Consider the following 26,978-nt stretch of genomic DNA (forward strand, 5'->3'; position numbering starts at 1 on the left):
AAGTACAAGACCTGAGTACTTCTACTTTTACTCAAGTACAAGACCTGAGTACTTCTACTTTTACTCAAGTACAAGATCTGAGTACTTCTACTTTTACTCAAGTACAAGACCTGAGTACTTCTACTTTTACTCAAGTACAAGATCTGAGTACTTCCAAAACTGTCAGAACCTCTGACTCTTTGACATGTCTTGTGAATTCTCCGGCCGAAGCTCCAGCTCTCCCCGTGTCTCTCTGAGTCCTGACTCCAATTGCTTCAGAAGTTTCCCCCACACTTACAATTATGAAACAGGCTCACAGTGACGGTCGGCTAACTTCATAATCCTGAACGTCAACAAGCACTCAGGTCCCAGCTGTGTGCATCACTTTATTGTTCCCTTGTTTCCGTTGTGTTTGAGTTTCTTGCAGAGTTTCATTAATGTGGCGCTTTTAGTAAATGCTGCTCATGTTTCATAAAAGTCAGTGAAGATGTTTCCTCATTTGCAGTGAGGTGTTTTGGGCTGTCGTAGCGTGATTACATGTATGCTACTGTACTTGTACACACCTTAAAAACAAACTTAAGTTTTATTGCAAGTAAAAAAATCGAATATAGTTTTGATGATAACCTAAACTATGTGAGCTTACATGATGTATTGTGTGGAAGTTTGGGGGAACGCATATCAAACAAATACACATCCTATCTTCAACCTGCAAAAAAGAGCCATACGAGTTATACATAAAACTACGTACAGAGAACCAACAAATAAATTATTCCTCAAACTAAAAACACTAAAACTACAAGACCTGGTTGACTATAAAACTATTCAAATTATGTTCAAAGCCGCAAATCAACAATTACCTCATAATATCCAGGGACTTTTCACACGGAGAGAGAGCATGCACATGTTGAGAGGAAACTGCATTTAAAAAAAAACACCCGTACGAACAAATGCCAAACTTCATTGCATCTCATCAAAAGGTGTTAGTCTGTGGAATAACTAATGATGCACTGAAATATTGTACAAGTCTATCGAAACTGAAAGTATTATTTAGGAGCCAAATCATTAATGGTTATGAACAGGACCTGTAATTGTAAAAGTAATTTATTTCTGATTGTTTTGTAAAAAAACAAAAAGCAAACAAACATGTCGCTGATGACGATGACCTAATATTTAATTTCTAAGAAAATTATATGCTAGAGGGGGAAGGACCAGAAAAGTTTTTTTAAGCTTCTTCTTGCCCCTGTTGAACATGACAGAGACTATTTGAGAATTATTATTATTATTTTTTTTTTTTTGTACTTTGTTATAATTATTCATTTGAGTGAGAAAAAAGGAAAAAAGAGATATGCATTTTTCTATGTATTTTTTCTTTTCAATGCTTATGTATCAACAGCAGACCAAGCATTTAAGGAGATAAAAGAGACAGAAGAAGAGAAGACTCACTGCCACTGACATTTAGACATTGCTCATGATACCTGTCTCTATATATATATATATATATATATATATATTATCGTTGTATGTTTTTGTTTCTGACATGTTCAATAAATTGACTGATAATAGCATATAACTGAACACTGTTATTGGGAGATAACAGGGACAGAAGAAGCCATATAAAGCAATAAGTGTATACCTCACAAAATCTAAGGTATAAAATCAAGACCAAGCGAAAGATAAATGCCACAAAAGTCTTTTTAAAGATGTGAACTGATATGGTTTCTCTTACACTCGATAGCAACCAAAACTAATTATAGGTAGAGTCCAGATCGCTCCAACGGTTCAATAATAAGATATAAACAGGCATTTTGAATTCATTGTTTCATGTTGTCATTCCAGGTTAAAGGTGGGGTAGGTCATTTTGGAGAAATTGGAGTGGCTAGAATTTGAAAATACACAACCGGAACAAAATCTGCCACTTCCTCACAGAGCCCCTCCTCCAACACACACGAACGCACACATGACCAATGAGGGCACGAGATAAGTTTGTGCACAGATGGAAGGCTGACAGGCAGGTAGGCCATCCAGTTATTTTAGCCGGGTGATTGGTCGTGCTTTTTACAGCGCCACGGCTTCCACAGATGAGATATTTTTATGTATTTTTTGTCAAAGCACTTCAGATATTCATTGCTATCTGGATGTTAAGAGCATTCCATGGAATATAACAAAAAGTGTTTCTCGAGCCGGTTTCTCAAACTTACCTCCCCCACCTTTAAGTCAAGCTAATAAATCTAATTGTATCCCAGTGTCTAGGTGTGTTTCTCCCACAGAGAACATCACTCTGCTGCAGGACTGATCCAGATGCACAAATCAGACACGCCTACTGTTCGGTCAAAGAGTTTAAACAACTACATGATGGAGCTTAATTGGATGTTATTTTATATTTAAATGCAAAGACAGGACTTTATCTGAAATCCACAATGTGAATAATGGGATCTTCAGGTATGTAGGGGAGAGAAGAAGAGGGAGGAATTTAAAGTCTGAAATGAGGCAAATAAGAAGCAGCAGAAATAAGTGAGAGGTGAGATGAGTGTGAAAGAAGGAGAGAATGAGGGAGGGGAGTTGAGCCGAGTGTGAGAATGACTGAAAATGCATAAGCAGGGTGGGAGGGGAAGACGGTATGACAGAAAAAGAGAGGTGGTGGCAGTGAGTGAGTGAGAGATGGGCAGGGAGGTATAAAGAGAGGGAGGGAGTAATATAAGAGAGGCAGCCATAGAGGGAGAGGTGACAGAGTAGATTATCCTCCTCTCTGCCTCATCATGTTCATGCTGCAGATGTGGACTGTTATCTCTCTGACCGTTATTCTCCTGGCATCTGTGGAAGGTAGGACACAACCATGTGTGTGTGTGTGTGTGAGAGCGAGTGTGTGTGTGTGTGTGTGTGTGTTGCATAGCGTGCATGCACCCTGCAGGTGGACAGCAAAAGAGAGCGATGGCGAAGACAGAAAAGAGGGATAGCAGCAGCAGGGAGGCATGTAAACAGAGAGGCAGGAGAATGAGCATCTTAAATCAAACAACACAGTGTGTGTGTGTGTGTGTGTGTGTGTGTGTGTGTGTGTGTGTGTGTGTGTGTGTGTGTGTGTGTGTGTGTGTGTGTGTGTGTGTGTGTGTGTGTGTGTGTGTGTGTGTGTGTGACGGCGTCCTCTCTGTTTTCTAAATGTTGTGGCAGCGTGGTGATGATCTAGAATCATGTGTGGCAGCACTGTCCTCATTTACAGCTCTCCCTGCTCCTGCTGCTTCCATCACACTTTCATTTGTTTACACATTTGCTTTGGATGAACAGGCATCATGGCACAGCCTCCACACACTCCCCCTCTCTTTCTCTCACTTTCCCTGTCTCTCATTTCACTGCCAGGGTAGTATGTTTGCAGCACAATGGGATGCCATTGTAATTCCTCTGACATTCTTGTGTGTAATTGTGTGTATCCACGTGTGTGTGTGTGTGTGTGTGTGTGTGTGTGTGTGTGTGTGTGTGTGTGTGTGTGTGTGTGTGTGTGTGTGTGTGTGTGTGTGTGTGTGTGTGTGTGTGTGTGTGTGTGTGTGTGTGTGTGTGTGTGTGTGTGTGTGTGTGTGTGTGTGTGTGTGTGTGTGTAACTCGATGGCATGCGCACATTCTGCACAACAGATTACCTTTTGAAGGGAACTGAAGCTGCTCTACTCTCTGGTAACATCCAGCTATTGACTTCATAGTGTCTAAAAACATGATGCTGTGCAGTAAATATGAATTTAAAAAGGTTTCTGTATCTAGTGTTCTTTGTATTTGTGCAATAATGCAGACTGTGAGAAACTTTTCTGGATGTCAAGATGTTCTTTTCTCACTTGAGACAAAAATATTTTCACTTCGAGATCACCTGGTGAAGTAAAGCTATAAAAAGGTGTGAATTAAACGCAGGAAGCCAATATAAATAATTGAGCCTGACACACAGGAACTTCACTATAAAACTGTTCATTGCTTTTGTTTAACACCTTCTCCTAATGTTTTTTGCGCTTGTCTCTCCCCCCAGGTAAAGGTGTGCAGATGCAAAGGGATGTCCAGTGCTGCATGTTGTACTCCCAGGGCAAGGTGCGTACCAAAGATGTGTTGCGGTTTGAGGTGCAGACGGAGGGGCCAGACTGCAGTATACAAGCCATCATGCAAGTATTTCAACTATCCACTCCTGGAGCTAAAGAGCAATCTGCAGGCATGGAAAATATGCCTCTCATTAGAGGAGGGCAGAGCTGAGAGACATTGTCATCTTTCCAGGTCATGTTGTTATGGCAGGGCTCGGAGCTGCATTTGCCAAGGAAGTAAGAAAGGAAATATGTGGGAATAACAAGCCATCTGAAAATACCTTCCGAGCCAGCTGAGCCCCGCCGCAGCCGTCCACTCAGAACAGCAGGCTTTAGTTAAAGTAACCACTCTGCATTGTGATACCTATTGTTTCCAGCAGGTCGGGGAAATCTGATGTAGCTGGGGAATGAGGAGCTTGTTTTCCGTTAACAAAAACATAGAATTCTTATAGAGTGGATAAAGAAAGTTCCTTTGGTCTTCTATTTATCAGCGAGGCTACCACCATTTGTTCATGTGTGTTCACTTTTGCACTCAGTTCGACTTCTTCCGAACATTGGTTGACTTTATTTCCTGTCATGTTGCATAAGGTTGTGATTCAGACCTGACTGATGTCTTTTTAGTCGTCCACATTATTGCTGATTCATTGTTTTTGTAGCCAATCTGGTGTTTCCGGAAACCTTGTACTGCCATCCTGTGTTGTGTAATAACCATTGTGTGTTTGTTTTGATAGTATTTACACGAAGAAGGCGGTGAAGTGTGCAGACCCCAGAGACCGGAAGGTGAAGAGGTTGCTGAGAAAGCTCCTGCAGAGACAGAGAACCAAAGCCCGCCGGACCATGTGGCTTCTTCCTCACGACAACCTGCCCGTCATGGCGGAGGTAATGTGACCTCCGGAAACACACAATATGTTCAATGTAATACCAGTGGTGTAAAGTAACGAAGTACATTTACTCAAGTACTGAACTTAAGTTTAATTTGAGGGACTTTACTTGGGTATTTCCATTTTGTGCTACTTTGTACTTCTACTCCAAAATCAGAGGTACATGGTGTACTTCTACTCCACTACATGTATTTAATACCTTTAGTTACTTCTCAGATGTGGATGAATGATGTGAAATATAATCAAGTGTTAAATCAGACTTTAGTTCCACCTGGAGTAAATCCACAAGCTACCCTGCAGTATACAAAGTCATTCAAACTAGCTGCACCTTTACCAGCTTTGAGAACACTTTCATGATCAATCATTATAAAACATATCATATATATTATTCTGAAATGGACCAATCTGCACAATGACTACTTTTACTGTCGCTACTTTCACTATACAGGGTATATGCAGGAATCCTGAAGTCAAATTTAATACCTTTTAATACCTTTTTTAAGACCCTTTCCATACATTTTAAGACCTCATCGCAACTTTGAGTTCTAACCGGTTACATTGGCAACACACTTTACCTCACATTTACTATATTGATTGTAAGATAGCAAAACTAAACAGAGTGCAGACAGACTACTGAAGCCTCCTTTCTACATGAACTTCAACCTCTCTGTGAAGGTCAGGTTTAATGCAGTATGCTGCTTTTTTGCTTCTGTAGACTCTGTGCTCTTTCATTCCAGTAAAACTCCTCAGAAAACATTAGAAACCACTATTTGACCAATAAACAAAACAATTGACAAAACTTTGAACTATGAAATATGTTAAACTTTGGTGAGCTTCAGCGGGGTAATGCCATATAGGAGCTCCCTCACAAATACCCAGGGGTTAAATTGGGCTGGGGCTGTCCGGGGCTAAGCCCTGGCACATAAGACGATGCTCTGACGTCTTCACCCTCACACATTTGTCATATGTTTACAAAAAAGGATATATATGTTAAGACTTTTCTCCTTCTTAATATAGACTATATTTAGGGTCTATATGTGTTGACTTTACTTTAAAATAGCAGATCTCTGTGACCGGATATAGTTTGGCTTAGACCCCGGCCCCACACGGTAAAACGCATACGCAAACGCAAAAAAGGCTTCCGTTCACACGCATTCGATTCATTAACGTGTCCGTTCACTCTAGACCGCTGGAAATGCTGGAAACAATGTAGTACATATGTCAGGCCTGTAAGTGGCGCTGCTGCCGCCCGAAATACACCAAAAGCAGCGAAGAAGACACCGGAGCATGGTTGCCATGGTTGCCCTTCTGTTTATTCTCCGCGGTGGACGGCGTGTTCTCCTGCTGTATCTCTCAGGTAGTCCACAGCAGATGAAAAACACCCACCTCTCCGCCTCTTCCAAGGAACGAGGGGACCGTGCGGCAGTTTCCGTAAAAAAAATGTTCCGCCGGTCAACATGTCCGTTAAAGTTTAAATCTTCCGTACAAAATTAGGAAAGTGCCGGTCAGAGGTCTTCTTTGTTATTTATTGAGCTTTAAAACAAATTGATAACGACTCTGTTCTCTGTATAATAATATAATAATATTTAATAAACGGTGACTGCCTCTCTTTTTCTCCCCCTCTTCTGACAGCCCAGCAGCAGCAGGAGACGTGGGGAGAGGGAGGCGGGCTCTTTCATCGTTATCAGAAAATGATCATATAGGGCACACACGGAGCCGTTGGACCCGCAGAGCGTTGCGTATGCCGGTCTACCCACCTTGGGACCCGTTACCGTAGCCGTTTATTCCCCCCCCCCCCCACACACACAGAGCGGAGCAAGGCAACGAAACTTAAAATAATAAGCAGCATTTTACGGCGCGCTATGCATGGGGCCGCCTTGTGGGGTTTCCCGACATGTCGTTTGAGTAAATGAAAGGGTGTTTCATGTTGTCGTTGCTGTGAACCTTCTTAATACCTTGGAAAATGCCGTTTAATACTTTTTAATAGCCTTAATTTTCGCTAAATTGATTTATCAACTTTTAATACTTTTTAAGACCCCGCGGACACCCTGCTATATTTTGATGAGAATACTTTCCTACTTTTACTTCAGGAACATTTTGAATGCAGGACTTTTACTGTAACAGAGTATTCCTACACTCTGGAACTTCTACTTTTACTCTAGTACAAGATCTGAGTACTTCTACTTTTACTCAAGCACAATATCTGAGTACTTTTACTCAAGTACAAGACCTGAGTACTTCTACTTTTACTCAAGTACAAGATCTGAGTACTTCTACTTTTACTCAAGTACAAGATCTGAGTACTTCTACTTTTAATCAAGAACAAGATCTGAGTACTTCTACTTTTACTACAAGATCTGAGTACTTCTACTTTTAATCAAGAACAAGATCTGAATACTTCTACTTTTACTACAAGATCTGAGTACTTCTACTTTTACTCAAGTACAAGATCTGAGTACTTCTACTTTTAATCAAGAACAAGATCTGAGTACTTCTACTTTTACGACAAGATCTGAGTACTTCTACTTTTACTCAAGTACAATATCTGAGTACTTCTACTTTTAATCAAGTACAAGATCTGAGTACTTCTACTTTTACTCAAGTACAATATCTGAGTACTTCTACTTTTAATCAAGTACAAGATCTGAGTACTTCTACTTTTAATCAAGTACAATATCTGAGTACTTCTACTTTTAATCAAGTACAAGATCTGAGTACTTCTAACTTTACTCAAGTACAAGATCTGAGTACTTCTACTTTTAATCAAGTACAAGATCTGAGTACTTCTAACTTTACTCAAGTACAAGATCTGAGTACTTCTACCACCCCTGATTAATCCCATAAATGTAATCAAATCAAATTGATCCAGCAACTCTAAGCGATCTAAGGTGTTGTTTTATGATATTAAGGGAGTTTTGCTTGCCGTTTCCTTACATTTCCTCCTCTTGTGTTTATCAGGACAAGAAAGATAACTGGGCGGCTCTGAATGTGGAGTGATGGAGGGCCGTCAAATACGGAGGACAACTCATAGTCATAAGTACGTTTGTTTCAGTGAATGTATGTGTGAAAGGTACCTCTGTCAAATGTCTATTCCCACATTTATGCTTACCTTTCCGCAGGCCAAGTAAACTTTCAGCAGCTCGTCACCTTTCCCCGGCGCAGCCTGCTGACTCCAGTCGTCTCGTGTCTCTATCTCTTCACTATCTGTCTCCCGGGGACCAGACCTGGGCAGCAATATATTTAAATGGCTTTAGATATTTAAACATGAACTCTGCTTGAAATATTCTCAAACACATGGCTGGGACAGTCTCAACAGAGGAGTATATTTACATGTAGATAATTGATTTTGTTTTTAAATGGCTCATACTGTTATTGGCCTGGAAGCGTTTCTGCAACATAACTTCTGGAGGCCGATGTGAAACCAGTGGAAAAATGTGTAATTAAGCAACAGGCAGTGATATTTATAGAATATTGTACATCAGCAAGACTATATACTTATGTGTGACATGTATACCTTCAGTAATGTGTTTTTAAAATTGCACAGGGTAAAGTAGATGGGGTTTTGTCCATGAGTGTGCAGAATATCGGGGAAAGTTTCTCTAATAATTGATTTGCACTTTGTTTGGCTAAACCCAGGTTATAGTTGTCTTAAAGTTTGAAAATTATTCTTCAGGCTTTGACCTGTTGTATTTGACTGTTAAACAGGTGAAATCAAAGTGGGGTCAGAGAGAATTCACCTGCATACAACTTCCTGTCACTTAAAGATCAAATGTTCCTGCTATTTTGTCCACTCTGTATATTTAACGTTTGTAAACCAAGCATGAAATCAGCGTCCATTGTTTAAGATGAGGCCCTCAGACTAGAGATTTCAATATTTACGCATTCGCAGTTTACACGTGTCTTTTCCACAAATAGTTTGTCACTAAACTATGCCAAAGTATTCATAATTAAATTCACCACATGGCAAGGCTGTTACAACTTAGAGGGCTCAATTGTGTGTAACACACAAGTATTGTAGAAGAATGCACTGTATGTTAAAACACAGTATCTCAAGTGAACTATTTTATTAATTAATCTGAAATAATAACAAAAACTGTTTTTTCTGGTTATCTTTTGTGTCTCTGTGTGTCTTTTTATTACAAAGTACACTTTTATTTAGCTGTCTGGCAGGTGAGTGGAGAAGGACCCACATGTCAATAGATGAGGCAGACAGTGACAGAATTTAAAGCAACATTATGCAGATTCTTACAGTTCAATTCTCACCACTGTTGTAAATGGCAAATATTACTTTGCTAACAGTCAATAATCAAGCACAACAAGACAAAGCAAGTTAGCTAATATGACTTACCTGGCTCCATTGCTAGCTCCTCCGGTTATGATGTGGGCCGACATTGGTCCTGGTCCTAGTCCTGAAAACTTCTTTATCCAAGCTCCTGTGCTAACGGTGTAAACACAAACACTCCCCTGGTGCTAGCGCCCAGTCCTGTTAGCATTGCTAACTGAGCTAACAGCTAACTAGCTCAAAGCAGCTATTGTTAGCAGCAGTTAGTAGTTAGCAGTTAGCAGTTAGTAGTTGGCAGTTAGCTGTTAGTAGTTGGCAGTTAGCAGTTAGTAGTTGGCTGTTAGCAGTTGGCTGTTAGCAGTTGGCAGTTAGCAGTTGGCTGTTAGTAACTTTGGCAGTTATTTGGCAGTTAGCAGTTGGCAGTTAGTAGGTGGCTGTTAGTAGTTGGCTGTTAGTAGTTGGCAGTTAGTAGTTGTTGGCTGTTAGTAGTTGGCTGTTAGCAGTTAGTAGTTGGCAGTTAGTAGTTGGCAGTTAGTAGTTAGCAGTTGGCTGTTAGTAACTTTGGCAGTTTTTTGGCAGTTGGCAGTTAGTAGGTGGCTGTTAGTAGTTGGCTGTTAGTAGTTGGCTGTTAGTAGTTGGCTGTTAGTAACTTTGGCAGTTATTTGGCAGTTAGCAGTTAGCAGTTGGCAGTTGGCAGTTAGTAGGTGGCTGTTAGCAGTTAGTAGTTGGCTGTTAGCACTTGACTGTTAGTAACTTTGGCAGTTATTTGGCAGTTAGTAGTTGGCTTTTAGTATATTTGGCAGTTAGTAGTTGGCATTTAGGCGTTAGTAGTTGGCTGTTAGTAGTTGGCTGTTAGCAGTTAGTAGTTGGCTGTTAGCAGTTGACTGTTAGTAACTTTGGCAGTTAGTAGTTGGCTTTTAGTATATTTGGCAGTTAGTAGTTGGCATTTAGGCGTTAGTAGTTGGCTGTTAGTAGTTGGCTGTTAGCAGTTAGTAGTTGGCTGTTAGCAGTTGACTGTTAGTAACTTTGGCAGTTATTTGGCAGTTAGTAGTTGGCTGTTAGTAACTTTGGCAGTTATTTGGCAGTTAGCAGTTAGCAGTTGGCAGTTAGTAGGTGGCTGTTAGCAGTTAGCAGTTGGCAGTTAGTAGTTGGCTGTTAGCACTTGACTGTTAGTAACTTTGGCAGTTATTTGGCAGTTAGTAGTTGGCTGTTAGTAGTTGGCAGTTAGTAGTTGTTGGCTGTTAGTAGTTGGCTGTTAGCAGTTAGTAGTTGGCAGTTAGCAGTTAGTAGTTGGCTGTTAGCACTTGACTGTTAGTAACTTTGGCAGTTATTTGGCAGTTAGTAGTTGGCTTTTAGTATATTTGGCAGTTAGTAGTTGGCATTTAGGCGTTAGTAGTTGGCTGTTAGTAGTTGGCTGTTAGCAGTTAGTAGTTGGCTGTTAGCAGTTGACTGTTAGTAACTTTGGCAGTTATTTGGCAGTTAGTAGTTGGCTGTTAGTAACTTTGGCAGTTATTTGGCAGTTAGCAGTTAGCAGTTGGCAGTTAGTAGGTGGCTGTTAGCAGTTAGCAGTTGGCAGTTAGTAGTTGGCTGTTAGCACTTGACTGTTAGTAACTTTGGCAGTTAGTAGTTGGCTTTTAGTATATTTGGCAGTTAGTAGTTGGCATTTAGGCGTTAGTAGTTGGCTGTTAGTAGTTGGCTGTTAGCAGTTAGTAGTTGGCTGTTAGCAGTTGACTGTTAGTAACTTTGGCAGTTATTTGGCAGTTAGTAGTTGGCTGTTAGTAACTTTGGCAGTTATTTGGCAGTTAGCAGTTAGCAGTTGGCAGTTAGTAGGTGGCTGTTAGCAGTTAGCAGTTGGCAGTTAGTAGTTGGCTGTTAGCACTTGACTGTTAGTAACTTTGGCAGTTAGTAGTTGGCTTTTAGTATATTTGGCAGTTAGTAGTTGGCATTTAGGCGTTAGTAGTTGGCTGTTAGTAGTTGGCTGTTAGCAGTTAGTAGTTGGCTGTTAGCAGTTGACTGTTAGTAACTTTGGCAGTTATTTGGCAGTTAGTAGTTGGCTGTTAGTAGTTGGCAGTTAGTAGTTGTTGGCTGTTAGTAGTTGGCTGTTAGCAGTTAGTAGTTGGCAGTTAGTAGTTGGCAGTTAGTAGTTGGCTGTTAGTAACTTTGGCATTTATTTGGCAGTTAGTAGTTGGCAGTTAGGAGTTAGTAGTTGGCAGTTAGTAGGTGGCTGTTAGCAGTTAGTAGTTGGCACAGGGGCGGCGGGTACTGTAGGCTAGGGAAGGCTAAGCCTTCCCAAATATGTGTGTCACTGCATCCTGGTAAAATTTAAATATAATGTATAACACAAACATGGACAAGCGTACTGACAGCGCAGCGTCATACTTCATTAATGAAAATGAAACTATAATATTAGACAAATATGAAGAAGTTAAAATGTAAACATCCATGACTTAAACACTTTATCCAGGATAAAAGCCACAGAGCTGCACCTGCAAGGTGAAAACAGAACAGCTGGTTAAAAAATAAATAAACTCCAGAGTGTTTGAATGCGTAGGCCTACATTAACAGGTTTATGATATCACTGCCTCATCTAAGATACGATCTGACTTTAATAACATTTGAGTTGAATGTTTCGTCAACTTAATGTATTGCTTAAAATAATACTTCTGCATACAGTACGTGACACTGTGAGTGTTGCACCGCACGGCCAGATACGGCTCGAGAAGCTGACTCAGATAAGGAAATATAGGATATATTATGACATTATATGATCGATGATGTGATTGATGATGTGATATGAATGATAAGTGCGACACGTCGGCGTCTTCTCTGCATACGGCAGCTTTTCTGTATTTCCTTTATCCTGTAATATGTCTTGATAGATTTAAACTCCGCACACTGAGCTCTGATTGGTCAGCAGGCGGTGCTTTCATTGAGTTGATCTCTTATCTATAGGCGCCGGAGGCAGGCAGCGTCAGGTAAAAAAAGTTATTTAGCCTTCCCAAACTTGAGCTTCACGCGCCGCCTATGAGTTGGCAGTTAGTAGTTGGCAGTTAGTAATTGGCAGTTAGCCGAAGTAGTTGGCTGTTAGCAGTTTTTAGTAGTTGGCAGTCAGTAGTTGGCAGTTAGCAGTTAGTAGTTAGCGTTACTTTAGCAACAAGGAAAGCTCTCTGTCCAACAGGAAACTCTGTGGAATTTATTTTTGTAAAATATGATATTATCAAAATAGGCTGAAAATGATTTTTTTATTTCTTGGGTTAAAATAGTTCAATTGTGTTGCTTTAATTAGCAAAGAAAGACTGCAAGAGATAAATGATTTACAATCTGACAACTGACTGGTAAAAAGGGGCTGTTATAAGGGCTGATGAGGAATAACTGCAGGTGTGGAGAGGGGGCGGGGAAACTCAGGTGAGGGGACATAGGTAGGTAAAGAGCAGATTACTTTGTAGGCATCTGGTGGCCAGGTTGAGAATAACACTTTAAGGGTGGGGAAAAGTGAAAATATATCGCATGATATTGCACTATTTCTGTGTGAAATATCCAACAACTATTGAAATGAAATTTGGTACAAACACTCATGTGTAAGAGGAACCATAATTAATTAACGTTTAATTTAGCAGTGTCATCAGGTTGGTTATTTATATGCCTAGTTGGGTTAATGCCAAAAAGACATAGGCCTATGTCAAACTAATAACAGCTGTGGGCAACTTTGTGTTTAACTTTAGTGCTTATAGTCAAACTTAGTATTTTTAAAATCATTTTACTTACTGTTTATTTACAGTATAGCCTATATTTTTTTGCATTGTATTAGTTGTATGGAGAATTAAAGCATGCTACCTTTAGCATTTGCTTCCAAAAATGCTAACATGCAGGGCTGTGTAGACCAACTGTTGCTTGGAATTAAGAAAATTAGAAAAGGTTTTTTTTAACCCTTACTTAAAGTTGAGTACTCTTTCCTACATGTGAATGAAGAAAACTAGGTACTAGGTTTTCTGGAAATTCATCAGTTAGTGAGCGTTTCAAAAGACAGCTTTGCAACGTAAGATTCTTCAAAAACAGAATTTATGTAATTATTTTACAATTCAAGCTATTTTTCCCATATTTAATTTGACCCAAGCGTGTCTCTGAGCTTCTGGACATATCCTCCACCAGGGGTAGCCACTAACACAATAATAAGCACTTCAGTTCAATTCCTGAGCCATTTATTTGTCACATGTTTTTCATAAGCTGACCGTCAAAATGTAGAGCTTGTTACTGAAATAACACCAAACTTCAAAACTAAAGACAAATCTCTAGTGAGCTTACATGTGACACACATTAAGAGGAGCTTTAAATGCTATCTAACTTTCAAAATAAATAATACAATACAATTCGCTCTAAATCTATCAACACCAAAAGGCATAAAGCAACTGTGCATTCACTTTCTCAGGGCGTTCACAAACTGTCTTCACAGTACCTTTTCACACAACAATCAAACTCAAATAATCATAAGCTTGCAATATATGCTATGTATCATTCTAGTCCAAATATAACTAAATTAAATGTTAATGTGAATTAAAAAGCAAAAAACACACACAGGCAGGTGGACAGGTGTCTAAAAGTCCTCTAAGGTTCAATGACATTGAAGCTACAGGTGTTATTACTTTATAAATCAGTGAAAAAGACATCTAGTTACGCATAAATCAAACTTTAAGTAGAAAAACAAGACATTTTACCTAAGAGAAAAGAAAGTTTTGCACATTCATTGTTGGATAATTTCTACTAAATTAACTTTGGCAGGTATTCCTGTAAAATGACAGAACAGTCATTTACCGATAACAAAGCAATAGCACCGAGGAAATACACACTAGTATAATAGAAAGCACTGAGTGAAAAACACTAGTCACTATAAATGCATCAACTCTCCTTCACATCAACCTTTAAACATTGTTTAACAGTCAAGTACATTCAAAATTGTACAGTTAACTTGTGCAAGCAAACTTAAATAACAAAAAATATATTAAAAAAACAAGACTGAAGTATTTACATCTCCATTGAGTATTTCTGCGTGTAGCACGGAGGCTCCATATCTAGAGGTAGTCGTAGTGAGAATGAGTTTGTGTTAAGTCATGCAATGCAAAAAGCATATTCAAATCCGCTCTTAATTTACGAATGGTGGTGTTTCTCTGACACTGGTGAGGAGCTTATGCTGCTTTGACTGTATGAATCGTAAATTATGTACATTTTTGAAAACATGATGACGTTTAAGGACTATGTGAAAACTGTGTTGCTGAAATTGATGCTCAAATAGCAAAATACCTCCAAATAAGTGGCACTGCGGGCAAAGGGATATGTTATTATAGGCATTGTGTGTAACCGTTCCTGACAAGCAAACCAACCAGCTGTCATTTGTATTTCCTTTCCCGGTGAACTTTGTTTTTAGACTTGAAGAAAGGATTTCATCTGAACTGATAACTTCAAACCCGAAGCCATTGGCAGATTAGACCGTGAACTATTATTTCTTTAAGACTATCTCTGCACCATTGCACGTCAACCTTCGATCTAAACTTGGTGCATGAATCCCTCGTAGCTCTTGTCTTCACATCGTGGTCTCACTGTTGCGGTGGTTGAGTGAGTCGTTCTCCTGACAGATGAGCTGGTAGGGCTTCTCGTTCTCCTCGATCACAGAGTTGCACACTTCGGCGTCCTGACTCTGCAGCTCTTTACGGGAAAGATGCTCCACGATCCCCGCACCCAGAGAGTCACCCAGCACGTTGGTGGTGGTGCGCAGGCGGTCCCTACAAAGAGAGGGGGTCAGGAGAAGAGAAATGTACTGTAGCTGTGTACGGATAGGGAAAATGTTGATGCATATCTGCTTTATGATCTCTCAGGTCTTCAGGTCTGCTTTCTGCCAGAGTCAGAACTAAACATGGAGAAGTTCAGTTATGATTCCAACACAGTCTCACGGCATTTCATGTTGGAGTCACGAAATTAATCTATTGATTCGTGTTCACATACACGAATCCACCATTTTTTTCGTGTCACACAAAACGATTAAAAGCAATGGAAATAATAACAAATTAGAAGGAAAAAGATATTAAGAAATACAGATGTCAGTATTCTGAGGCTCTGAGACATTTCTTTTCCTCGCGGACGGCAAAAAAACTCTGACATTATACAATTTAAAATAAAAGGCTTCGGGTAAGATGTTGAGTAAGAACAAGTTTTTATGAACCACACAGCTTCTTGTCTTCCAAGACCTGACCGGGCAAAAAGACGTGGTGCAGGCACGAAACATATACCAATAGAAATACATTGCTTTTAAAATCGTTCTGTGTGACACGAAAAAAAATCAAAAATCGTTGCCCCCCAGTACTCATCGGACCTCCTCCATCCCTACACCCCTTTTCGGAGTCTGCGGTCCTCAGACACGGGCCTGCTCTCCATCCCCCGCTCTCGCCTCCGAACGGTTGGCGACAGGGCGTTCAGTGTTGCGGCCCCCACCCTCTGGAATGCACTGCCTCCCTGGACATCTTCAAATCCTGATTAAAAACGCACCTGTCCACCCCGGCCTTCGGGCCCGAGCCCTTTCTAGGCCCCCAGGCTTCTTTTATTTTTTGGTTTGCCCTTTGATTGTCTGTTTGTTTTGTTTGTCCACCATGTACAACGACCTTGGGTGCCTTCAAAGGCGCTATATAAATATAATTTATTATTATTATTATTAAATAATGTATAAATGCTTTCAAATGTAATATATTTAGACCTTTCTTTAAGCAAGCTTGGGGACTGTTCCCGGCCTAGACGTAATTAACCGGATAAACTATTGTTTTATTCTTTTGCAATATGGCTACAAATAATGACAGTTGAATTTTTCGATTCTTTTAATTTTTTTGGGTCTATTTTCTTCTGTTGTGTTGTTTTGATTCCTGTTTTTTTTTAATTTGACACAGAAATCTTTAGGATGCTGTATTTTACACAACAAGTGGGTCATTATTTGCAATGTCTGAGTCAATTGAAGTTCAAATTGTGAATGACATGGATAGCATGCAGTATATACACTTACTTCTTTGTACAAATTAAAATTAAAATGTGCACTTTGAACTCTATCAAAAGCAGCGTCCAATCAGCATAGATGGGTTCACTTCCCACTGAGAGTTATTTTAATTAAATGCATCTTTGCCTGACAGCAACATACACTACTCTGTCGACAAACATTTCAAATTGCACATTAAGCCTATCATTTACCTTTCCAAATATTGAATCAGTGCCAAAGTGTGTGTTCAATATGCTCACATGACACTCAGAGTATCATACATGTTACTTACACACTTTAAATCTCTGATAATGAATCTTGATTTCATAATCAGATTAAAAAAAAAAGTACGACCCCTAAAGTGTTTTACATTGGTTACGTTATAACATAATTGGGTTTAATTGTACTTTTGGTCAGGTTAAGTCCAACTGCTATGACATTTTTCAATAAGCGCTAACATATTTAGGTGCTACGTGCCTCCAAACTGAGGCTCTTCTAATCCGGCTCTCTGCATTATGCATCAATAACCCCTCTGAAGCTTCACGGTGACATTTAGGCTTCAGACCCTCAGAACCAATCCCCATCACGCTGACATTTAGTGGGAACTCACAGGAACCAATCCACGGCGATGATCAGAGTTATGTCCTCCGTGGGCAGTCCCACCGAGGTCAATACGATCACCATGGTAACCAGTCCAGCCTGAGGGATGCCTGCTGCTCCGATGCTGGCAGCCGTCGCCGTGATGCTGAGGAGAGGGAAGACATTTTAATGACAGGGAAACATACAAGAAGCACATGTGCACTCCTGGTGGGAGGAGTGGAGGGAGGGAAGCACGAGGGAAAATAATGTTTTGTCAATTATCTACAAGCTGATCACAATGATCTACAAGCTGATCACAATTATCTACAAGCTTATTAAAATTAGCTGCTAACTGATCACAATTATGTCCAAGCTGATCACAATTCAATCACCTATCCATCTATCTATCTATCTATCTATCTATCTAAAAATATATACAGCACTACAACAAAGGGAAAAAACCCCAAGTAAGGTATGGTTACCTGATGGTGAGAATCTGCCCAAAGTTGAGGTCCATGTCGTTGACCTGGGCGATAAAGATGGCCGCCACCGCCTCGTACAGCGCGGTTCCGTCCATGTTGATGGTGGCGCCCACGGGGAGGACGAAGCGAGTCACTCGTTTGTCCACACGGTTGTTTTCCTCCAGACAACGGAAAGTGATCGGCAGGGTGGCAGAGCTGCAGGACGCCAAAAACATATTATAAAACACATTATTCTCTATCGGTTTATATCATATATTCTATACTGGCAAAGTTACTGTGATTCAGGTCCTGTTATTCTATAGGTAATAAGACACATTTATTTTTGTAATGTAACTCTGCAGTTGCACACAAGTCAGAATCTGTGTTGCAGAACCTAAACTATAATATGGATGAAGTTAAATGAGCTTTTTGTGATATGGAAAACCTCTAAGCAATGCAAGTAGTGATTTACAAAGGAGATGTCCTCCAATGTTTGGGTCATGTCCATTTGTTCTTTTCTCTAAGTACCCATTACGTTTGGGGATTCACCAATGTGTTCTTATTTTAAAATAACATACAACAATGTATGCATTAATATGATTAAAGTTAGATTAAAGGGGACCTATCATGCAAAATGCACTTGTGTACGTCTTTTCTACATGAACATGTGTCCCCGGTGTTCCAGGGAACTCACCAAGTGTCAGAAAACACAACCCTCTCTATTTTCCTCCATACCCAAATCTCTTAAAAAGGGGCTGCAACGGATCTGATACAGACTGATCCAGATTTGAACACTTCTCTGACGTCACAGAAGTGGCGCTACGGCTATTGGGCCAACTCCACCAATCAGGAGGAGGCAGCCACGGACATTGCCGTTGGAAAGCGCTGGAGACGCTGTAGTACATATGCCAGGCCTGTAGATGGTGCTGTTCTCACAGAATCAGCCCATGATGCAAAGACAGTGTTAAATTGAGCGAAATGAGGAATGGCTAAAATGCATGATCTGTTTGGTATTTTGAAAAATAAAAAGTATAAATATTACTTATATAGGTATGGTCCTACACTATATTATTCAAATATAGCATGATAGGTCCACTTTAATATATGTGTTGGAGTTATTATAATGATAATAATTGTGCAGCACAAGAGCATCTGGAGGTCACCTATTATGCAAAATGCACTTTTTGATTTCTTCTAAACATCAACATGTGTCCCCTCTTCTTCATGTCTCTTCTACATCAACATGCGTCCCCTCTTCTTCATGTCTCTTCTACATCAACATGTGTCCCCTCTTCTTCATGTCTCTTCTACATCAACATGTGTCCCCTCTTCTTCATGTCTCTTCTACATCAACATGTGTCCCCTCTTCTCCATGTCTCTTCTACATCAACATGCGTCCCCTCTTCTTCATGTCTCTTCTAAATCAACATGTGTCCCCTCTTCTTCATGTCTCTTCTACATCAACATGCGTCCCCTCTTCTTCATGTCTCTTCTACATCAACATGTGTCCCCTCTTCTTCATGTCTCTTCTACATCAACATGTGTCCCCTCTTCTTCATGTCTCTTCTACATCAACATGTGTCCCCTCTTCTCCATGTCTCTTCTACATCAACATGCGTCCCCTCTTCTTCATGTCTCTTCTACATCAACATATGTCCCCTCTTCCTCATGTCTCTTCTACATCAACATGTGTCCCCTCTTCTTCATGTCTCTTCTACATCAACATGTGTCCCCTCTTCTTCATGTCTCTTCTACATAAACATGTCTCCCCTCTTCTCCATGTCTCTTCTACATCAACATATGTCCCCTCTTCTTCATGTCTCTTCTACATCAACATGTGTCCCCTCTTATTCATGTCTCTTCTACATCAACATGTGTCCCCTCTTCTTCATGTCTCCTCTACATCACCATGTGTCCCCTCTTCTCCATGTCTCTTCTACATCAACATGTGTCCCCTCTTCTTCATGTCCCTTCTACATCAACATGTGTCCCCTCTTCTTCATGTCTCCTCTACATCAACATGTGTCCCCTCTTCTTCATGTCTCTTCTACATCAACATGTGTCCCCTCTTCTTCATGTCTCTTCTACATCAACATGTGTCCCCTCTTCTTCATGTCTCTTCTACATCAACATGTGTCCCCTCTGTGGAAAGAGACTCTGAAAGTTTCAGGAACAAAGATTCTCTCTCTTTTTGATCCATTTCTATAAAAACCTGTCTGAAAATAAGCTGATCAGATTTTGGCCACTTGATGATGTCATAACGATGTTTTGTCTTGTGTAACCATTAGCCAATCAGCAACCAAGGTAACCCCCCCCCCCCCCCCATTGAGTTCTTTGTAACCAAATCTCTCTCAGAGGGGCGTGGGGAGGAGACAGAGAATCAGCACTTTGGAAACAGGGCTGAAACAGAGGGGATTATGGGTAATGCTGCAATAATCTGTTTGGTGTTTCAGCCAATCAGAGACAGGCTCTGTATATATCTGAGACCTGTAATATATTGATGAAAAACAGTATGATAGGAGACCTTTAAGTGTCTCACCTGGACGATGTTCCCAGAGCGGTGATGAGCGCCTGCAGAATCCCTCCGATGAAGACGTAGGGGTTCTTCCTCGTCACCAGGAAGTAGAGCAGCGGCAGAACGAAGAGGCCGTGGATGAGCAGACCCACGATGACGGACACGGTATACATCCCCAGCTGCCCGCCCATCTCCGCCAGGTCCTTCATCTCCACGATCTTCCCCGAAATCAGGAACATGATGCCGACCGGAGCGTACCTGAGAGGTCAGAGGATGATGAGAAGAAGCTAAAGTGAGTTCCTATAGTCAGAGTTTATAGACTTTGTATCTTTGTGTCAGAGGTGGGAAGTAGTGGAGTACAAATACTTGGTTACTGTACTTCAGTACATGTTTCTGGTATCAGTACTTTACTCCACTACTTATTTTTCTGACCACTTTTTACTTTGACTTCTTACATGTTGAACACAAATACCTGTACGTTCTACTTCTTACACTTTGAACACAAATACCTGTACTTTCTACTTCTTACATGTTGAACTCAAATACCTGTACTTTCTACTTCTTACACTTTGAACACAAATACCTGTACTTTCTACTTCTTACATGTTGAACACAAATACCTGTACGTTCTACTTCTTACACTTTGAACACAAATACCTGTACTTTCTACTTCTTACATGTTGAACACAAATACCTGTACTTTCTACTTCTTACACTTTGAACACAAATACCTGTACTTTCTACTTCTTACATGTTGAACTCAAATACCTGTACTTTCTACTTCTCTCATGTTGAACTCAAATACCTGTACTTTCTACTTCTTACATGTTGAACTCAAATACCTGTACTTTCTACTTCTTACACTTTGAACACAAATACCTGTACTTTCTACTTCTTACATGTTGAACACAAATACCTGTACTTTATACTTCTTACATGTTGAACTCAAATACCTGTACTTTCTACTTCTTACATGTTGAACACAAATACCTGTACTTTCTACTTCTTACATGTTGAACTCAAATACCTGTACTTTCTACTTCTTACATGTTGAACTCAAATACCTGTACTTTCTACTTCTTACATGTTGAACCCAAATACCTGTACTTTCTACTTCTTACATGTTGAACACAAATACCTGTACTTTCTACTTCTTACATGTTGAACACAAATACCTGTACTTTCTACTTCTCACATGTTGAACTCAAATACCTGTACTTTCTACTTCTCTCATTTTCCAAACAGGCTGGTTCCTTTAGTCTGAATGTGTGTTTGGTGGCGTGATCATTATTATTTAGAGTCATTGCGTGCCTATTGATTTGAACACGATCCGTGTATCCATCATTTCCTGGTCTTCTCTAAAGAAGAGGGACCAATGGAAACGTTGTCATGTTGCCGTTGTTCAGCATGGAAACATTCATTAGCTAACAATGACATTATTGTTCTATTAATATAAAGGGAGGTCAGGTACTCTTTAAAACAGCTGCTAGTTATGGGTACTTTTTACTGAAGTACATTTCAAAGCCCTCTTTACTTTGACTTGAGTAAAGAAGTTTAGTCCAAACTTGAAACTGTATATTTAACTTGTACAGTATACTAAGTATCCCGATCTTCAGGAGTGTTCACTGACCAGATGATGATGGACACCAGCCTCATGATGGCTTCGTTCAAACAGGTGAAGAAGTCCCTGAGAGCCTGGCCCTGCTGCTTCATGCTGCCGATCACCAGCCCGAAGCTCATGGAGAACACCACCAGACCCAGAGCGTTCACTCCATTGGAGGAGCCGGACATCGGCACCGTCTCCACCACCGTCTCCTGCACGAGGAAACACGTGGGAGGAAACATGAGCAACATTTTGTGTTTATTATGCAGGGTAAACATCCTTAACTTTCTTACGTTCATTCATGTTCGGAAAACACTGAATGTCCTCCTCCAACATGAGAGTAACATGATAACAAAGGTATCCCAACTGTAGCTGTGAACATGACAGGATGTGTGATTACCTAGAAGAGGATCAGGACTGTTTGAGGCATATGATAGCTATGTGATTAACATGATGATTCAGCCTCTATGGAGAGAGACATATGACAAGCATGATCATTTCTGACGTGGAGCTAATCTGAAGTAAACGTTGAATACTGCTTTCTATTCCTCCATCTAGTGACTGAGTAACTCCCTCTCTTGGATATCAGCATGTGAAGGACACTGTTCAGGAACTAGTTGATGCTCTGTATGTGATGACTCCTTCCATTCTGGAGAGGATCACAGATACATGGATCCTGAGGTTCAAGATCAAGCCGGGGACCAGGGATTATTAACATTTTGAAGTATTCAGAAAAAAGTCAGAATTTTGAGAAAAAGTCAGAATTTTTAGAAAAAAGTCCGAATTTTGAGAAAAAGTCAGAATTTTTAGAAAAAAGTCCGAATTTTGAGAAAAAGTCAGAATTTTAAGATTTTTTGAAAAAAAACGTGTTTTCTGAATGGAGCTCGGCTAAGCTAACGCAGTATATGCTCCGGCCATCCACACTCACAACAACGGCCTACAGACAGAAATAAACCAGCGACTGTATTCTCCATGACACAGACAGTATGTGGTTTGGACTTGTTTCCCTTTTGTCTAGTTTCTGAACAGATAAGACCTTCCTTTTTGATAAAGCTTATAGTTAGGGCTGATTAGATTCAGCCCCTAGTTTTGCTGATATAGGCTTAGTTTGTCGGGGGACATCTCACTTCTTCCTTCTCTCTGTCTATACCTGTGTACTCTCATGTTCCGATTAACCCAGCTTCCCCAAATTTCTTTCTTTTTGGTGTCTATATACGCCGGGATCCGGAGTCATGGATGATCCTTCGGTCCTGTGTCCTGGATCTTGAGTCGTGGCTGTGGTCCTGGATCATAAGTCCTGGATGGATATCCTCGTGGATTCATCTTCCTATTATGCACACATGCATTTCAAAACATTTGGTCTACCTATGTTGTAAATGTATTATCTTTTCAATTTACACACGGCATCTATTGCACGTCTGTCCGTCCTGGGAGAGGGATCCCTCCTCTGTTGCTCTCCCTGAGGTTTCTCCCATGTTCCCCTTTAAACTGTGGGGTTTCTCTGGAAGTTTTTCCTTGTACGATGTGAGGGTCTAAGGACAGAGGGTCTAAGGACAGAGGGTCTAAGGACAGAGGGTGTCGTGTTGTCATACTGATATTCTGTACAAACTGTGAAGTCCACTGAGACAAATGTAACATTTGTGATATTGGGCTATATAAATAAACATTGATTGATTGATTGATATGAGGAGCTGTGAGCTCTGAGGGCTAACAGCTAACGGCTAATGTTGGTTTTGTGGTTCGCATTGAAGATCGCCCCGCCTACACTGCGTTACTATAGTTACTGCCCCAGTTCCTAAACTGTAATGGAAACACAGCATAAAGTGAGCCTGGCCTACCAAGGCCTAACTATACCGTACTAAGCCGTGCGAGGTCCTGCAGTGGCAAAGCGCCATTATGTCTAATTTATTATAACAACCATCCTAATTCCTAATAAATCACAGAAATACTATGATTGTTCCAACAAAAAAGCCAGTGATTAATAATTATGCTTATTCTAATACTGTAACACATGATTGCTTACAACCACAATTATACAGTGCTGTAAGCAGACCATAATGCAGAGGATAGGAATCCCGCTGAAGTCTGACTTTTTACTATGTTTCCACTTATCTGATGTGTTTTCAGAGGGGTCACCCACCTGAATGGTGTTGCTCTAAGTTATAATGGTTTGCTTTAAGTTAAAGGTGGGGTATGTAATTTATTTCAGAAACACTTTTTGTTATATTCCATGGAATGCTCTTAACATCCCGATAGCAATGAATACATTAAATGCTTTGACAATAAATACATTAAAAATATCATCTGTGGAAGCCGTAGCGCTGTAAAAAGCACGACCAATCATCTGAGCCGGCCCGGCTAAAGTAACTGGATGGCCTACCTGCCTGTCAGCCTTCCATCTGTGCACAAACTCATCTCGTGCCCTCATTGGTCATGTGCGCGTTTGTGTGTGTTGGAGGAGGGGCTCTGTGAGGAAGTCTGAAGGAAGAGGCAGTTTTTTTCCGGTTGTGTATTTTCAAATTCTAGCGCACTCGTGCCGGTTTCTCCAAAATTACCTACCCCACCTTTAAGTGAAAAAAGCCCATTAAATCTTTACACACAAAATGTTGCGTTAATTTCCCATTATACATTATAACTCGTTTTACTAGCTTATAATTAAAATACACTATGATCCTTGCAAGGTTGTATGATACTTGACCTTTTAAGTTGGTGTGTAATATTTTATAATTGTTGTAATTATTGTTATACAGCATTATAAACATGTTTCAGTGCTCATAGCTATGAATACACAGAGCAATAAGCAGATTATAATGCATTATATGTATGTCAATGATGCGTCATGAGGGAGGCAGAAAGTTTGATATAGTGTATTTCTGGTATATTCATTTTAATGTCACCTCATATAATCGTGTGTGTTAAATTTGAAGGGACAAAGTACATTTTTCCTCTTTTAAATATATATAGTCTTTTCTTCCACTTTTATGTGTAATCAAAAGGGTGGTTTATTGGCTATCTGTGGTTAGGCATAATACAAATGACCTTTGACATCTGCTTTGCAGTTCCCAGACCTCTGAAGAGGCCCTGAGTCTCTGGCTTCCTCTGTTAAGTGCTAAAACTATTATTGATTAAGCCAAAGGGGGTTTTCCTCAAATATAATGCAGTTAAAGTCCTGTTAATTAGTGATTCATGTCCAGCATGCATTAGTTAAGAAACGATAAGGATGTTGGGGTGTTGAAATGTACCTGCGTTTCCTGCAAGACCGTTATCAGATCAGGAGATGATTGGGTCACACACAAGTTAGAGAGACAATGGTCCTTCTGATTCTAAAGTAAGCTGACTTTGGGGTGAAGGGAAGTTCAGGGAAGGCCATAGGCCATGGGAACGGTTAAGCTTTTTTATTTACCTAATCCTAAAGATGTCATGGGACGATGGCGTTTGGATATTTACAAGTATGGCTTTCATAAAGAAAAACAGGTGACATTTGTATGATGGGCTGCATAGGGATAATGTGTGTTCGCTCTGTCAAAGAGTCCTCTGTCATGACTCCAAATCATTGTTCTGAGGATCTGTCTAAGGGCAGAGGGACAGAAACACACACACGCGCACAGAAGCAACAGATGGAATCAACAAACTGCTGACTCACTGCTTGGGGTCCCGCCCAGAAGTGAAACCGACCAATGGAACACTGCCAACTCACTGGCTAGCTCGCTCAGGAGTGAACCCGCCAATAAAGAAATAGCTAGGGAAGAGCAAGCGATACAACTCCTCCCCACCTGTGTATAAATGTTGTGATGATTTTGAGGATCGGCGCTCTTGTTTCTGACTGGCTGTCGTGGTACGTATATCACACGGTGGTAGAACCTGAGCCCGGAGTACTCTGCAGAGTGCTTCGTGATTAGGTGATTAGGTGATTGGGTGATGTATTGTATGTTTTACCATTAAAACAGATTATTGTTTAACCCTTATCCTGGCTGCTTTGAATTTTTCCTTCTTTTGAGAACCCGCTCGTATAGGAACGGCGCGGAGCAGAGGTTCTGCCCCAACAGTCATAGACATAAAAAAGTGTTATATATATAGCCCACCTGAATTGTGTGCAGAACCCGGCTGAGGTTCACGCTCAGGTCCGACTCCGTGAAGTTCAGAGACTCGGTGAGGTTCAGAGACACCGTCACGTTCCTGATGTGCACCGTCTTCTTATACACTGTTTTATACTGAAGGAGAGGGAAATCAAAGAGTTAAAATGTCAGTAAAATATGAGGCAAAGTGAAATAATCAGTCAGTTTTTTGTCTTCCCTTTGTGGTTGGTTTAGAGCACATGTGTCAAACTCAAGGCCCGGGGGCCAAATCAGGGCCGTGGTGGATTTAATTTCTGCCCGCAGGATAATTTCTAATTCCTATTAGATCTGGCCCTCCGGTATATTGCACGCACACCTTCACTCCATCCTGAGGGTCTCCTCAGCTCAGAGCCTGAGCCCAAACATTGATGACCTTGCACCCAAGATGAGATGCCAAGTATCTGAGCTAGCATCACAGAGCAGCACACTGAGTTTAATGGATGTTTCCTTCTGCACTTTCTCTCTCAGGACAACAGGGCATGTTTGGTTTCTCTTTGAGGGAAATAGTTTTGTTGAAGCTGTTGTTGGCCTGTGGGAAAATGTAATGATAAGAAATGACTCTGGAAAAGCTGCAGATAGAGCCATAAGAAATGACTCTGGAAAAGCTGCAGATAGAGCCATAAGAAATGAATGAACTGATTATTTAATGTTTAATGTTGTTTTTATAGGCAATCATTAAAGCTTTGTTAGTTCCAGGTTTAATATGTGCAATAAGTTCATTTCAATAAGTTCTGCAATAAACATTGAACCAGTCCGGCCCTCCACTAGTACCCATTTTTTTATGTTGGCCCACTGTGTATTTGAGCTTGACCCCCCTGATTTAGATGAAATATGGGTGTTGTGTTGTAATATTAAATATATGCGTTTACTGTGTCTGAAAATGTAAATAAAATAAGTTAAATGATGGGAAAGCCTCACCTGAAGGAAACAAGCCTCTACCAGATTTGGAGGGAACATGTTCCTGGGATAAAAAGGAAAACATGTATTTTTATAAAACAATATAATACATTTTGTAATACTTCAATATTTATATTAAGCGCCACCAATGCCTCCCTTTAAAACAGTTGAACCATCATCTGTACGTCTACTCAGATTGAGTTAAATTGATTCTTTATAGGAAACAAAAACAACTAAGAATCTAAGTATCAGAATATAATTGTTTTATTTTAATTGTTTCAATTGACTTTTGACTTGTCAATCATATGATAATCGTGGGTGTTAATGGACGTGTAGCCTGCGTCTTAAGTACAACATTTGGGGAAATACACAAATGTTCTTGTTGAGAGTTATATATGAGAATGAAAACTAGTCTCTGTTCGAGAGATTGGTATTGGTGCCTTCTTATCTGACTCTGGGCGTTTAACAACACGTAAAACGATGCCAAGCTGTGGCTCAAAACTGATGATAATAGACACAACACCTCCAACATGTACCTGAGCGAATACGTTCAGTCTACTTCCTGTTACCTGATGAGATCCAGGAAGGCGTCCGTGGCCTGGATCGGCTCG

At 40.4% G+C, this 26,978-nt stretch overlaps 3 protein-coding genes across 3 annotated transcripts in view; 1 reads left to right on the plus strand and 2 right to left on the minus strand.

Moving 5' to 3' along the window:
- LOC307044412 (serine/threonine-protein kinase NIM1) overlaps window positions 1-8,128 on the minus strand; it is a 43,204-nt gene extending 35,076 nt beyond the window's left edge. The window contains exon 1 of the mRNA XM_079689602.1: window positions 8,016-8,128. The gene's annotated coding sequence lies outside the window, so the exon portion shown is untranslated. The remainder of the gene's footprint in view (window positions 1-8,015) is intronic.
- ccl44 (chemokine (C-C motif) ligand 44) lies at window positions 2,633-9,015 on the plus strand. Its single transcript, XM_079689645.1, has 5 exons — window positions 2,633-2,799; window positions 3,980-4,109; window positions 4,757-4,904; window positions 7,865-7,943; window positions 8,026-9,015. The coding sequence occupies exons 1-4, from the start codon at window positions 2,736-2,738 to the stop codon at window positions 7,901-7,903; spliced, it is 381 nt and encodes a 126-aa protein (XP_079545771.1). The 5' UTR covers window positions 2,633-2,735; the 3' UTR covers window positions 7,904-7,943; window positions 8,026-9,015.
- A 4,289-nt stretch (window positions 9,016-13,304) lies between these two features.
- slc1a6 (solute carrier family 1 member 6) lies at window positions 13,305-26,972 on the minus strand. The gene is made up of 8 exons (XM_079666851.1): window positions 26,937-26,972; window positions 26,389-26,431; window positions 25,438-25,566; window positions 21,383-21,567; window positions 19,777-20,010; window positions 17,259-17,453; window positions 16,808-16,942; window positions 13,305-14,962 (listed from the first exon to the last, which is right to left on the minus strand). Exons 2-8 carry the CDS (start codon window positions 26,425-26,427, stop codon window positions 14,764-14,766), a joined length of 1,116 nt encoding a protein of 371 aa, XP_079522977.1. The 5' UTR covers window positions 26,428-26,431; window positions 26,937-26,972; the 3' UTR covers window positions 13,305-14,763.
- Between the last annotated feature and the right edge of the window lie 6 nt (window positions 26,973-26,978).

This window comes from Notothenia rossii (genome assembly GCF_949606895.1).
Source record: "Notothenia rossii genome assembly, chromosome: 1".
Taxonomy (NCBI): Eukaryota; Metazoa; Chordata; class Actinopteri; order Perciformes; family Nototheniidae; genus Notothenia; species Notothenia rossii.